Raw genomic sequence first — 13,362 nt, 5'->3', positions numbered from 1 at the left:
CAGCCTCTCTGCAGCGTCAGAATTTTAAGCGTCGCTTTGACGCAGGGCCCCGGTAAAAGCGGCCTTGTCCCTGAACGAGTGAACGAACCCCTCTTTCGTAGAGGAGAACGAAGAAACTGTGGGTGCGTCGTCGAAAAGAACGAGCCGGGGATAAAAGGGAGTACACAGACGGATGAACGAGAGAGCGAAGAAGAAGGGCATGGAAGGAAAGAGAAGCATCAGTAAGGTAAATAGGAAGGCGCGGAGGGCAGGCGCGAAAGAGGGAGAGGATACATCCAGCACAGCGAAAGACCATAACTCATAGCCCATTAAGTGAGCTCGAACTGCCTTGGCTGCCACTTTGATACAGTTCAGGGCATCAAAGACATTCCGCGGCTTCGCTCGTGCCACCCGGCACCCGTGATAAATCTCTAGTCGGACGATTACGCGGACTTTAGCCACGAGAACGGTTCGAGCTACGTCGGCGAAATCGTCGAAAGCGCGACACCGCTGAGACGAACGGGTCGATTATCGAGAGGAATGGTTTGTCGAACGCGAGCCAGCGGCGAGACACTTTTCGAAGCTCTTCTTCGAAAAAGAGAACTAACGATCCGTCTGGATCCTTGGGGATGATTTGTTGCTCCCGGCGACAAGAAGAAGCCAGTTTCCGTAGCTATTTCACTCTCTGCGATCTCGCTGATCCACCTTGGATCGCCTCGATGAAAACGTTCTTTCGTGAACGTGCCGAGCCTGGACCCGGAGCGACGTTGTACTCGAGCGGGCACGCGAACGAGCCGCGCACGAACGCGAAGACAAACGACGGGTACTCGGAGGTTGGGAGCCGTGCTTGCTCTCTTATTTACACGCGTCGGATTTCTTTTTCGTTCCTTGCGAAGTTTACCAGGCTCCTAGCTTTTTGTTGTTTGCTCCCGGAGAGCGACCAGGGTTTTGGATTACCTTTTCGTACGTGAGGTTTGCGGTCCTCTCGGAAAGTGGATGAAAGAAAAGTGAGTATGTTTCTTTAACTCTTTCATTTTGGATTCTTTTCCTCGAATAAAGAAAATGGAAAGATTAAATTTTTAAATATGTATCGCAGAAAAAGGGATTTTAAATGATTCTGGAGCAATTAAGATGTAAAATGTCCGTAAATATTGAAGATCATATTTAAGAAATAATATAATCATATAATCAGGAAATTAGTTAGAGCCACTTAATTAAGACGATTATACGAAATAGAGCTAGAGATTAGTGTCAGCTAATTAGTTCTATATTGTCATCATCAAATATACAATTCAAAATGTACAAATATAACTGCAAGTAAAATATTTTTTAAATTAGACGATTATTTCATCCGATAATTCCCCAATAAATCGGTTAGAATTTGTAAGAGTTCCTGCGACAAAATGTATGGTAATGTAGAAGTCCACGGGGTAGACAGAAATATTCGAGAACGAAATGTACGTACGTTTCACGAAAAGGTAAGCCATGTACACGTAATACGAGTTAGATTCGCGTATTTTAGGGTAAACGGGAGTCGTATGGGGTAAATAGGGTATTCACCGGGAAGCCCGCAGTATCAGGAAGCCATGGAAGTGCCGTTGAAGAAGGTCTAGACGGTCTCTACCGGTAAAGAGTGTGTGCACAAGCGACGATATCGGTATTGCATCGAAAAGGCTTTCCTTGCTTTATATCATGGCCGAGAAAAAAAAGGAAAGAATAGAGAAAAAAGGAAACGTCGCAGATACCTTCTTACACGTTAAACTTCCAATTATCGTACTGGCATTAATGCAGCTTTTCAACGAAATTCCCCGGACCATAAACATGTTCACGCCTCCTCGTCGTGTTTCTCTGAATCCCACGGTGACGCTTTAAAGCCAGGGACCACCCATCGCTATCAAAGAAGTTCGTAAATGTCACTCGCGTTAATAAAATATTTCTTCTTTGAATAGGATGCATGTAAAACGGACAAAACTAGCAAACTCATCCTCTTTTCGTTTTTCTTAAGAATCCTATTTTCCATCTCTTTCAGAAGAATCTTTTAATATTTTGATATTCTGCTCGTGAATTTCTGTCACCCTTTATTCGCTGTAATACTTCCATCTTTTCAGAAAATACAAATTTTTATTTCCATAAGAAAATTACTTCCAAGTCTAAAACAACTGTCGTATATTAACCTTAATTAATTGTATACTCCCCGGTTCTTTTAATGCAAATTTACTCTCCGTGAAATGCTAACAATTCATATTTCTGGAAAATGTAAATTTTTAATTCCATAAAAAAAAATCATTCCTAAACCGAAGACAACTATCGTATATTATCTTCAATTAATTTTATATTCTCAACATTTTTCAATGGAAATTTATGCTTGGTGAAACGACTCGATAACGATTTCAGATGACGTCGTGGATCGTTAAGATTCCCGTAAAGGAGGATTTCTTCTTTGGTAAACGATTCGCGAGCCTCGGTTTGTTAACATCGCTGGTGGTCCTTGTCTCGCAGCATCGTAATTCGGGCATTCTGTCTATATCTGGCAAACCCGGTGGAATGCTCTCTTTGGAATGGTAATTAGCTGGCACGTATAATCAAAGGAATACGCGGAGTCCACGTTAACGATGCCTAAGAGCTTCGGAACGTTCGATACAAATGGCTGTGCATGCGGGACATCCCGCGTCATTAATCCTCATTGCGGCTTGAAGGCCGAATTAGACGTGCAGTTTAGTAGTCGGTGATTAATACGGTGACCGGGGTCGAGTCCCGATCGTGAGCTATCTCGGTCGTAGACAGGATGACGGACAGGAAGAGGATCATCCGTTTAAGCCGTAGAAAGCATTCACAGTCAGAAATGTTATCGTGCCGCACGAGCAGAGACTCGTTTTCTTTTTCTGTCGTCAAACTCTCCGCCGCACAATCGCGCTCGCGCATCAATCTGCATCGCGTTTTAAGCTGTCCATCAACCCGCTTGATAAATCCTTTGCGTCCGGAAAAAAAACGCATCTATATTATTTATCTCATTGACAAATTTCATAGTGAATTATACTCGATCGATTTCAGACGTGATTTTGGAAGACAATGTTATTAGATGACTCACTGGGAAGATTCAGAGTGGAATCTGAAATGTATGTCACATAATTTTAGATGGAATTTAGAGCGTAAAAACAAATTTCATTTAGGCGGGGGTAAGGGGCTAAGGTTAGGATAATTAACGTCTCTGCTTCTTCACACGTAGGTAGCATCCTTTCAGAAGGATGATTACGGGCTAATTTTGTTTTACGATTTCTGATCATTATTCCTATTTTAACTGCTCGGTAGTTTTACTCATAAACTCCATGTATTTAGTAATAGACTAATTATTTTTGTAAAATAACGTTATATTGTACCCTGGAAAGTTAAACATCATTCATGTATCTGGATAATTGAAAATTTTCTAAAATCGTGGATTTGGTCAATGTGGCTCCCAGCGACTTGTTTAATGTCACGCTTTTGTCTTATTCGTCGACTAGAGAAGATACAACTATATAGCGAAAAATAACATCGAATCAGCAAACGACATACCGAGATAAATTTGTTAAAGAAAGTTTTTCAATCTTGATGAAATTTCGTGTAATATCGCGCATACTATTGTAGTATCGAAACAATTTTCGAATTCTCTCATGGAACGTAACAGAATCTTTCGTCGTGTGGATCGCTACAATTCATCCCCGAATAGATCGCCTAACGAAGCGCACTGATTTCGGGAAATTGCATCTCTGTTGGCCAGGCGCAGCGCACAAAGGGGTTAATTTTATCATATTTCCGAATGTGTATTGCATAGCATCTGCATAATGCGTTCTATAAACGAGACGGTAATACACGGTAATTCACTCACCGTCCGTGATGTGGCCCGACGTTTCCGCTATCGAAACTCGAACTCGCTGTGATGTCTGCATCGGGAATCGCACCAGATTCCATCCCTAGGGGTGCGATGCATTGTGCTGCAAACAAAGGAAATTGCTTTGATTATATACACGTCCGTATTCGTTCCACGCGTATTTTAGCCCTGAAGAAGGGTGTGATTACTGCACGAACGCTTTAATTGTTCGGAACAATCATAATATTAATTTGAACACGTTCCTTTGTGCTCGTGTATAGTAACATTCTAGTCATATTATTAGCATGTTTGTTTTGTACTGTTATTCATACATCTCTGTTCGTTAAAATTCGTCTTTTTTTATAAATTTAATCTTGTTTGATTCGTTTATCATCGAGTTATTATTAATATAATAAGCCTCTTGAAAGCTAAACTAATCAACTCCAGCTTTCTTCAATTTCTTAATTTCATTATACCATTGATAATTGGTTGTCGACAAACAACTCGATTCCATAAGTTCGTTCATCAATGGATAATAGTAAATTTTAGAAGTAATATCTATAACATCATCGCTTTCCTGTATTTTTTACACAGTTGATCAATGTAGCTTCTGAATGGTTCATATCATTATACTATAACATCGAACTGATTGATTTCTCTCCAAGTCGAAAATTAAATTGGAAAATGGTAATCAATTACAAAATTCACTAATTTAAAACAATAAAATCCCGGTTTTACAATAGAAGAGAACAAAACATATTTACACGTATGCACGCTTTTCATGAATTTACACGTATCTTATAACCTGAATGCAAGCGATTAAACACTCTTAGACATACTTGAACCGCAACAATCGCCATACAAGTATCGCCAACCGCCCTTAGAAATATAACAGTACAAGTATGTACTTTAACCATAAACTTCAGATGTATATCAAAAGAGCGTACCGTGGCAAGAGTCCACCATATGTTTTCGACGGGACGTTCCATCGTCAGATGATATCCGCGAGTTTCGCGCCGTTATTTTCGGGCGAGTACCGTGTACGGTTCATCGAGCGTTCATTACACGTCTCAAACAGGCATGAGGTTGCCTGTGCGCAGCCTCGAACCAACTGGCGCGTGATTACGAGGCGGTGAAACAGGGAGGCACGTCGTATTTTTCTCGGGACGATGTTGCGGCCCGGCGATAATTGCGATACACCGTGGCACGATACCAAGAAACGCTTTTCAATCACCAGTCCGGAGGCGCGAGAAACATTTTCGACGACCCGAAATTACACGTCTGAACTGGTTTTCGCTACGGTGCGGGAACACGCGACCGGATCGAGCCGTCGTCGTGCGGATAAAAACGAGCATCATCCTCTCTCCGCCTCCTTCAACGGGGAGGAGAGACCATCAAAGCGGATCTGTTTACTCGAACGCGTGAAATCGGACTTCTCGGGAATACGAGGATAATATACGAGCGTTTAGTGGGAAACCGTGGCAGAGAAACGGACGCGTCCACCGTTTGTGGCGAGAGCTCGATAAACCCGTGTGCGGAGGAGGATCGGATTCGTCGGAACACGGTGGCCAACGACAGCCGTTTCCTCAAGCTACGAGAGCGTCAATTACTATCACGATCGTTTGCTGCCTCCAACATCTTAAATTCACGACCGCCTGGGTACACAAACAGTTTCAGGGACTATTCGAGGGCTTTAATTATTTGGAAGAGTCGTGCCGTTAATTATAACGTCGAGGTGTTTCGTGGAATTGTCGTTGAACGAGTGGACGAGGAGAGATGTTTGTGTGGAATGTGAATCCAACGTGTAGGATAATGAAGAAGTTTCTTTTAATGGATGTTTATATTATACGTTCTTTAACCTCTGTTGATTGAGCGATTTTTTAAATCAGAAATTCCTACGATCACACAATTAAGCATTGATAAAGGCAAATCAATTTCAGTTAGTTATTTTCGTACAAATCGAAAGAAACTTAAAAAGATGGGTTTCAATTAGGATTACGTCCGAGAGACGCGACTAATCTTCCTTGGTTAAGAGGTAGATTCTTTAACACTTTCAAAATGAATTCCAATGATTTTAATAACAGCAATTAAGCGATGTAAAGTTTCTCATTCCTAGGAGCGAGAACTCTCTCGTCCTTTTTCTTTCTTTTCTCTTTTTTTTCTTTTTGTTCCTCCGATACCATTCTGTTCACGAGTGATTTTTGAAAAGGCTGACTAAAGTCGAAAATCAAACTTCTCTATTTCAAAATATCGATCCGTACTCGTCACTTCAACTTTCTGTCTTATATCCGGCGAGAAGCTGTCCGCCGGTCGCAGCAACGCGACGCGTTTTTCGCGAGCACCACCAAGTCTTAATTCGCTAGACGAACTTTCCACGTAAATAAATTTTTAACGAGATATACGCCCGGTTCCGAGCGTAGGTCGCGGCCTCGTACGAGTTTTACGACTCGGCGGCTGCTTATTTCTGGTAATTAACTCCTCTACATGGAGCCACTTGTTCCCGGGAGTTGAACCGGCGCGCTTACAACACCGTTTTTGCCATATGAAATTTCTTCGCCGCCGGTTTTTTCCTTTCTTTCCCCCTGGCGGGAACTCGTCGGCCAGCGCTACGCGATTTTACAACGAAATCCTTTCAGCGTAATCGTTCTTACTTTGCCGCTGGACCGTACACCCGACCGAACCGGTATTTTGACGAATTTATGAACCTTTTTTATATTTTTTTCCCTCCCTTTTTTGACGAAAATATCGACAGTGGCGAATTTTTTTGACAATATAGTATTGATTGCAAGTCGCTGTTCTTCTCTTCGTTGTAATTATTATTTTAAAAGGTCTTTTCGTTAAAGGAAATAAAGTATGTAGAACTTAGAAACACCATTTGCTTAATGGAGCACGAGACAAGTTGAAACCGAGGAACGAGAGATTGATTGTTTAGACACCGTGAGCGACAGGAAGGGAAGGGGGGAACTATGGCGGAGGTATTTAAGAGAGTGATTAGAGAAAAGCCTTGTTATGAAAGAGTGACAGGAGAAAAGAAAACACAGGCCCCAGATTACAGGACACATTCGAACAAACACGCCAGTCTTCGTGATTCAAGTGTAGTTAGTAAAAATAAAGCGAGAGATTGGACAGACCACTTGTATCTCGTGACTCAACCGAAACCATAGATAGCATGCCCTCTACTCCTATCCCTCGACGGAAATTGGATTACTCTGAAACGCTTAATCAACTTAAATTGGAAAAAAAAGAACAGAGTTTCCACCGAAAACCAAATACCAATCGTATAGATAACAAATTTCATTGAAAAATAACCCTCGCTTCTACTGAAAAGAGGAAAGATCCCTGAGCCCCTAAGTAAATGGGAATAAAACAAATCGATCGACATTCTCAAGCGATTACGATCGTTTACACGCTGATATCGGTTCCCCTTTTCTCGTCCTATCGGCGAAAGGATCCCGCAGGAACAACGAAGGGACCAGTGACGGACGGTAGAGCGGTAGGCAGGTTCGATCCCTGTATTTATAGACATCCTGGAAAAGAGCAGAGAAACGAGAGAAGAAGAAGTAAGTTATGCGACGTTTGGCCCGCCCCAGCCACTCATTCGGCGACCATAACTCTCGCGGAGTGACAGCTCCGAACGGAAGGGTGTGTGCCGCCCTCCATCCGCGAGAAGAGGGAAATTGAATGCCTTCTCGCAACCCCTCCTCGCGACTCCTCTCTTTTCTACGCCATCTGGACCTCCTTCTTCCTCCCTTAACAACGTCACTGTCAAATTGATAACCGCTTCTTTCGCCTATCCGCGTCAGTAAGCGTCTTCTTCAGGAACCCGTCAGCTTCCGGAGAAGTCGAACGAAACCGTTCGTCGAGAAACCAGACACCCTGCGCGAGGTATTATCGTCCCCGGGACAAGTTGATTTCGACGATTTAAATAATTTATGCGACACTTTGAACCTCGAAGGAGGAACGAAAACAAGAATTATACGGAATCGTTACGAATCCAGCGAGCTTCACGAAGATTTGTTGCCTCCGGTACAGCCACGAGCAGGATATTAAGCGAATTAGACGAAGCAAAGGGAGGAGGGGGGGGCGGTAGGTTTTCGTTAGCCGGCGAAAGAAACGAAAAGGAAAAGCGAGATCGGCGAAATGCCTGGCTAACAACGGAGATTTTCTATCTCGACGGATTTAATAATTCCACCTTGGCCCGCCTTTGTTAACTCTACAATTATTATTAATGACGATGTACGAGAGGGTCGTGGTCGTGGCCACGCCGCTGTTGATTCTCCTTCTCCATCCCACACCTCGTTTGTTTCTCCCTTTGCCGCGCGCCTCCCTCCTCCACCGGGCGTGAATGTAAATTAATTACTCTCCGGGTATTTCGCGAAAAACATATTAAGCGCCCCACCTTATTACGGCACGATATTACAGCATAAATCATGACTCACTTATGGATTACTATTTTTCATACCCGGAAGCGCCGGCTCCCTGGGCTAATCGAAATCCCGAAAACCTGCTGAACTAAATCCCTCACCAAATAACCGTTAATGGATTCCGGAATGAAGAGGCATTCACCTTATGCTATCGCGTATTCCTCGTAAAATTACTCATCCAATTACCATCCTATACTTGATAATCACCGACATAACAACTCATGATGCAAAAAATTTAAATGCCCAAAAAGTTTGTATAAACCAAGAAAACCCGAAATTACAAAGCGCCAGGAATGATGGAAAGGAGGACGAGCAGAAGAAGGCGTATCCCGTAGCGCGGTAATAGTACGTCCCTCCTTAATTGCCGTATTATGACAACGCCTAGCCGGGTTTATTTACTTAACGGGATTAGCAGGTGGACACCTGTGGTATTCTTTTTCCTTATTCTCCGTAGTTACGGTGAAACTCTGCCTTCCTCGTCAGGGCCAGGCGAAATTAGAATGAATGTTTGTAAGAGTGACGACCACGTTAGACGATGACTCACCCCTCGGGTACCCTACTTAAGTGCACTCTTTCCGTGAACGCCACGAACACCAAAACACGGTTTTCCACGATATCGTCGAAACCATTTTCGTTTCTTTCAGAGAAAACAAACAGTCGTTGCAGCCGGAAGATAACGCGGCTCGAGTCAGCGAGGGCGCATGCTCGTCGTTGTGGCGCCGGGACGGCTGGAGAAACGGAAGTACTACTTTTACACGGCCCTTTCGTCCCCCTTTTGCCTCATGACCCATCCCATGCCCTCCTTCCACGTCCGCGGTCTTTTTGCACCCTTCTCCGCAAGCCAACCCTTCGCTATAACCACCCCTCAGGCGTGACCCATCCCCGCTGTCTTGAAATCACCGTCTCGAGTTGCGTGCAGCGCTTACTTCTCAGGGGAGCTGCAACCCCTTTTATGCGTGCGTGCCTCGTGGCGAGCATGTGTTACGCTCGCCTTCGTGGCCTGGATTTATCAAAAGCGAACCTACGTCGCCGCTGGCCAGGACTCGTGTTTCTGACCTCCAACGTTCTCTTCGTTACAGCACCGTGATATGTCGAACTGGTTTATCGTGTCTCCGCAACACGTTCGCGTTTAACTAATTTTGGATATAATCTCGCCTGTAAAGTGGTTCGCGTAATTGGGTTAAAGGAAAAGTAGAATTTTTTCCATCGAACGTGTATACTTTATTATCTATTTTTTTACTCTCCAACATATTCGAGATTATGGTAACCTAGACGTTAAGTTATGACGACTTTGGGTCGCCTAAGACTAATTAAGATCTACGATTTGTCAGTCAATTCTCGAACTGCGATTGAAGAAGTATTGGATTCGATTGGATTGAATTCTGCACGAGGAATAGAATCGCGGAATAACGTATCTAAAACATAAAATAGTCATAGCTTAACATTGTCAATTTACGAAATATACAAAATATAAGTTATGACTACTGGCAACGATCTTGTGAAAATACGCGTATGCCGAATACGTTAAAGTTCAACAGAGCGTCGCTTTAAAGTCGGAATTCCTAGACGGCACCCTTTAAGAAAAGACTCTTCCTTCGATTCCTCCGCAATCACGTGCGAGATGTAGACCGAACAGAGGAAGGGTTTCAACCCTTCGGAGACGGTACTCGATCCAGGGAATATAGTGTTTGCTCTCGCGGCCTAGACTTATGAAAATACAGATCCAACGTCGGATTGACGGCCGCCCTTCGAGGTCGAAAGTCGAGGATTATTACACCCGACGTCGACGTCTGACAGTCGACGTCCCTTCAACCTGTCTTCTCTCTCTCTCTCTCTCTCTCTCTCTCTCTCTCTCTCTCTCTCTCTCTCTCTCTCTCTCTCTCTCTCTCTCTCTCTCTCTCTCTCTCTCTCTCTCTCTCTCTCTCTCTCTCTCTCTCTCTCTCTCTCTCTCTCTCTCTCTCTCTCTCTCTCTCTCTCTCTCTCTCTCTCTCTCTCTCTCTCTCTCTCTCTCTCTCTCTCTCTCTCTCTCTCTCTCTCTCTCTCTCTCTCTCTCTCTCTCTCTCTCTCTCTCTCTCTCTCTCTCTCTCTCTCTCTCTCTCTCTCTCTCTCTCTCTCTCTCTCTCTCTCTCTCTCTCTCTCTCTCTCTCTCTCTCTCTCTCTCTCTCTCTCTCTCTCTCTCTCTCTCTCTCTCTCTCTCTCTCTCTCTCTCTCTCTCTCTCTCTCTCTCTCTCTCTCTCTCTCTCTCTCTCTCTCTCTCTCTCTCTCTCTCTCTCTCTCTCTCTCTCTCTCTCTCTCTCTCTCTCTCTCTCTCTCTCTCTCTCTCTCTCTCTCTCTCTCTCTCTCTCTCTCTCTCTCTCTCTCTCTCTCTCTCTCTCTCTCTCTCTCTCTCTCTCTCTCTCTCTCTCTCTCTCTCTCTCTCTCTCTCTCTCTCTCTCTCTCTCTCTCTCTCTCTCTCTCTCTCTCTCTCTCTCTCTCTCTCTCTCTCTCTCTCTCTCTCTCTCTCTCTCTCTCTCTCTCTCTCTCTCTCTCTCTTCCTTCTTCCTTCGACTCGTCCTATCCGAGTTTCTCTGAATACGGCAAGGAAGGAGTCGGTTAAGTCGATTGCCCAACACCGGTCGATTTAACGTGATCATTAGACGCGTGTGTAGACGTGTAAGAGAAAGACGAGCGCGAACGACTCGCTTCTGGCACGTGATCAAGCCGGACGGAATCGCGCGAACCAGGCCGAGCGAACAGATGTCGGGACGTTCGCTTGGGAATGTTTACGCGGGCTGGATTTTATATTCGAGAGACATACGACGCACACGTGCAGCTCGACGGCCCCTTTGTCGTGCCAGCGATTCGACGTTTAAACAAACTCCGCGAAAGTAGAGACGCGCGCGGTGTTAATGACGCCGCGACCCGTACAAAGCCGTGACAAATTGCAACGATCACTGCCGCGGCGTGTTGTGACGGACGTGTCGGTCTGTCTGCAGCTTCGGCTCGCTGTTTCGAAATCTGCGGGTTCGTAAGATCGCCGTGACGGAGGATGTTGCCGGGTGAGATTAAGCTTTGTTCGAGGAAATAACGATGTCTTTTTCGGTGCTTTCCACAATCGGTTGTTATTTATCTAACAAGCTGTCCGTACTTTGGTAAAAACTCAATCGCAAAAATTTGTATTGCTTTAAATTTAACACTCGGAAAGATCACGCTAATAATATTACACAGGAAGTAAAGTGATAAAGTGCATCTATTACAGATAACTAATTTCATCTATATTATAGATAAAAGCAAGATATGTTGAGAAAGTGGAGTTGATTAATTTTGCTTCTGAGTAGCTCGTTTATGCGACGATGTAATAAGAAGAGACGTCTATATTAACTACGAAAGCGTTGCTCACAAATGGAATTCGTTATGTAACTCTCCCTCCACGCTATAAGAAAAACAGCTTACAAAAACCTAAGCAAATCCAACAGAACCTCTTCCTCCACCTCCATTCTTAAACAGAAAACGATATACAAAAGTAAAGGCTAGGTTTGCCGTTCTACATGGACCGACACACGCCCACGAAATTCCATTCATGTTCAAAGTTAACTTATATACGTGTAACACACTGTTGAAGTTAGTTTCACAATTCCTGACCAACGGGACCAGCGAGAATCGAAGGTGGCTGGAATCTCGAGACTCGACCCTTTTGCTGTGGAATGTGTTGAATTCGCCGGAAATTCTGAACGCTCGAGGATCACACGTGACGCGATCCGCTCCACCTCCAACACCACTGACTCATTTCAATTAAAAAATTACGCCGGAATTCCAGAGATTCTTAAGATGCTGTCCACCAGTAAAATTCCGATGTGCCAGCCTAAAATCAGCACGGTATGCCGGCTCCGCCATAACGCTTTAATTGTCGCTCGGTTATGTTAATACGTCGACAATTTCATCAACGATGCGCGCGTAACTAATGGATCTGTGGATAATTGGAAGGGCAGAGGGGTCATGGGGATTCGAGGGAGGCAACGGGCCGATGACAATGCCATAACGCAAGAGGGCTTCGCGTAACGATTCACCCACCCTGGACACGCTCGTGTACTGCTCCTACTATCGTCGACGATATGTAGGGACGTACACACATATACACACATGCGTACAAACACATTATGTTTGTGTGTGTATACTTATGCACGTGAGAACGCTTGATCGTCAGACGCTTATGCGGTGAACTGTACGTTTTGATAGATGTTATTGTTATCAGGGGGCAATTGAATTCGATGTTCGTGCTAGGTAAGGAATTACCGGATGTTACAGTAGTGCGATTGAAAGCGATCGTTGATTTGTATTGGGATGATTAAACCGGAAGGGAGATAAGAAACGTGAGTGTCAGATGGTGCATTGAAAAGTAAGTTCTCAAAATAAAGCACTTTCTTCGCGCCTCGTTCCCACGAATGAAGCACATGATTCATGCGAATGGAACGGGGCGTAGCTCTTTCCGTAAGAAAGGTAGGAAAAAAGTGATAAAGACGAAGTTGGCGCTCCGTGGTGGTAAATTATCGTAGCTCTTTCAACTTCCTTCATCGTTTTCTAACTTCTTCCGAACAAATACCATTGTTTTTGTGATCGCGTTAAATAGGTGTGGTCGGCAGAATGGTATTATGCGCAGGTGGCACCTCCTAGCATAAATATCTATTAAAAGCTTGGACAAACTTGTTTGCTCTGATGCTTAATTTCTACAATAAGAAAAATAGATTTGGAAGATCAACATGATTTTCTTCGCTACTTATTGTACTTATTTACTACTGCGAGGTATGTATTCGTTTGAATCAATCGTTTGCATATGAAAACCACAATCACCCGCATCATCTCAATTCCCACGAGGGAAAGAGCAAAGAAAATTGCAACGGTAGCCAGCAATCACGGGTAACCGAGGAAGGCGCGTATCGTCGTTTGCTCGTTTTCTCGCGGCAGCTTCACGAATCATGTCCAGTGGCGCACGCAAGACGGACACAGGCGTGTCGCGTGGCTCGGCTCCACGGAGCCTCTGCACACGCAGGTTTGCACACGCGGCCGGTAGTCGAGGTACACTCGGTGAATCGAGTACGCGAAACCAAACGCGACTACCGGCTCGATTCCCCACCT

General features: G+C 44.3%; 1 protein-coding gene across 4 annotated transcripts in view; it reads right to left on the bottom strand.

Annotated features, from left to right (window-relative positions):
• Nucleotides 1-13,362, bottom strand: part of LOC100745816 (discoidin domain-containing receptor 2-like) — a 141,069-nt gene that overhangs the window by 27,335 nt on the left and 100,372 nt on the right. For all 4 annotated transcript variants that reach the window (XM_024366064.2, XM_012382935.3, XM_012382933.3 and 1 more), the window contains one exon: nt 3,845-3,950. In XM_024366064.2, the coding sequence (XP_024221832.1) occupies nt 3,845-3,950 (106 nt within the window). The remainder of the gene's footprint in view (nt 1-3,844; nt 3,951-13,362) is intronic.

This window comes from Bombus impatiens, unplaced genomic scaffold, assembly GCF_000188095.3.
Source record: "Bombus impatiens unplaced genomic scaffold, BIMP_2.2 scf_0197, whole genome shotgun sequence".
NCBI lineage: Eukaryota > Metazoa > Arthropoda > Insecta > Hymenoptera > Apidae > Bombus > Bombus impatiens.
The sequence above is the reverse complement of the archived record's forward strand: the minus strand, read 5'-3'. Positions and strand labels throughout refer to the sequence as shown.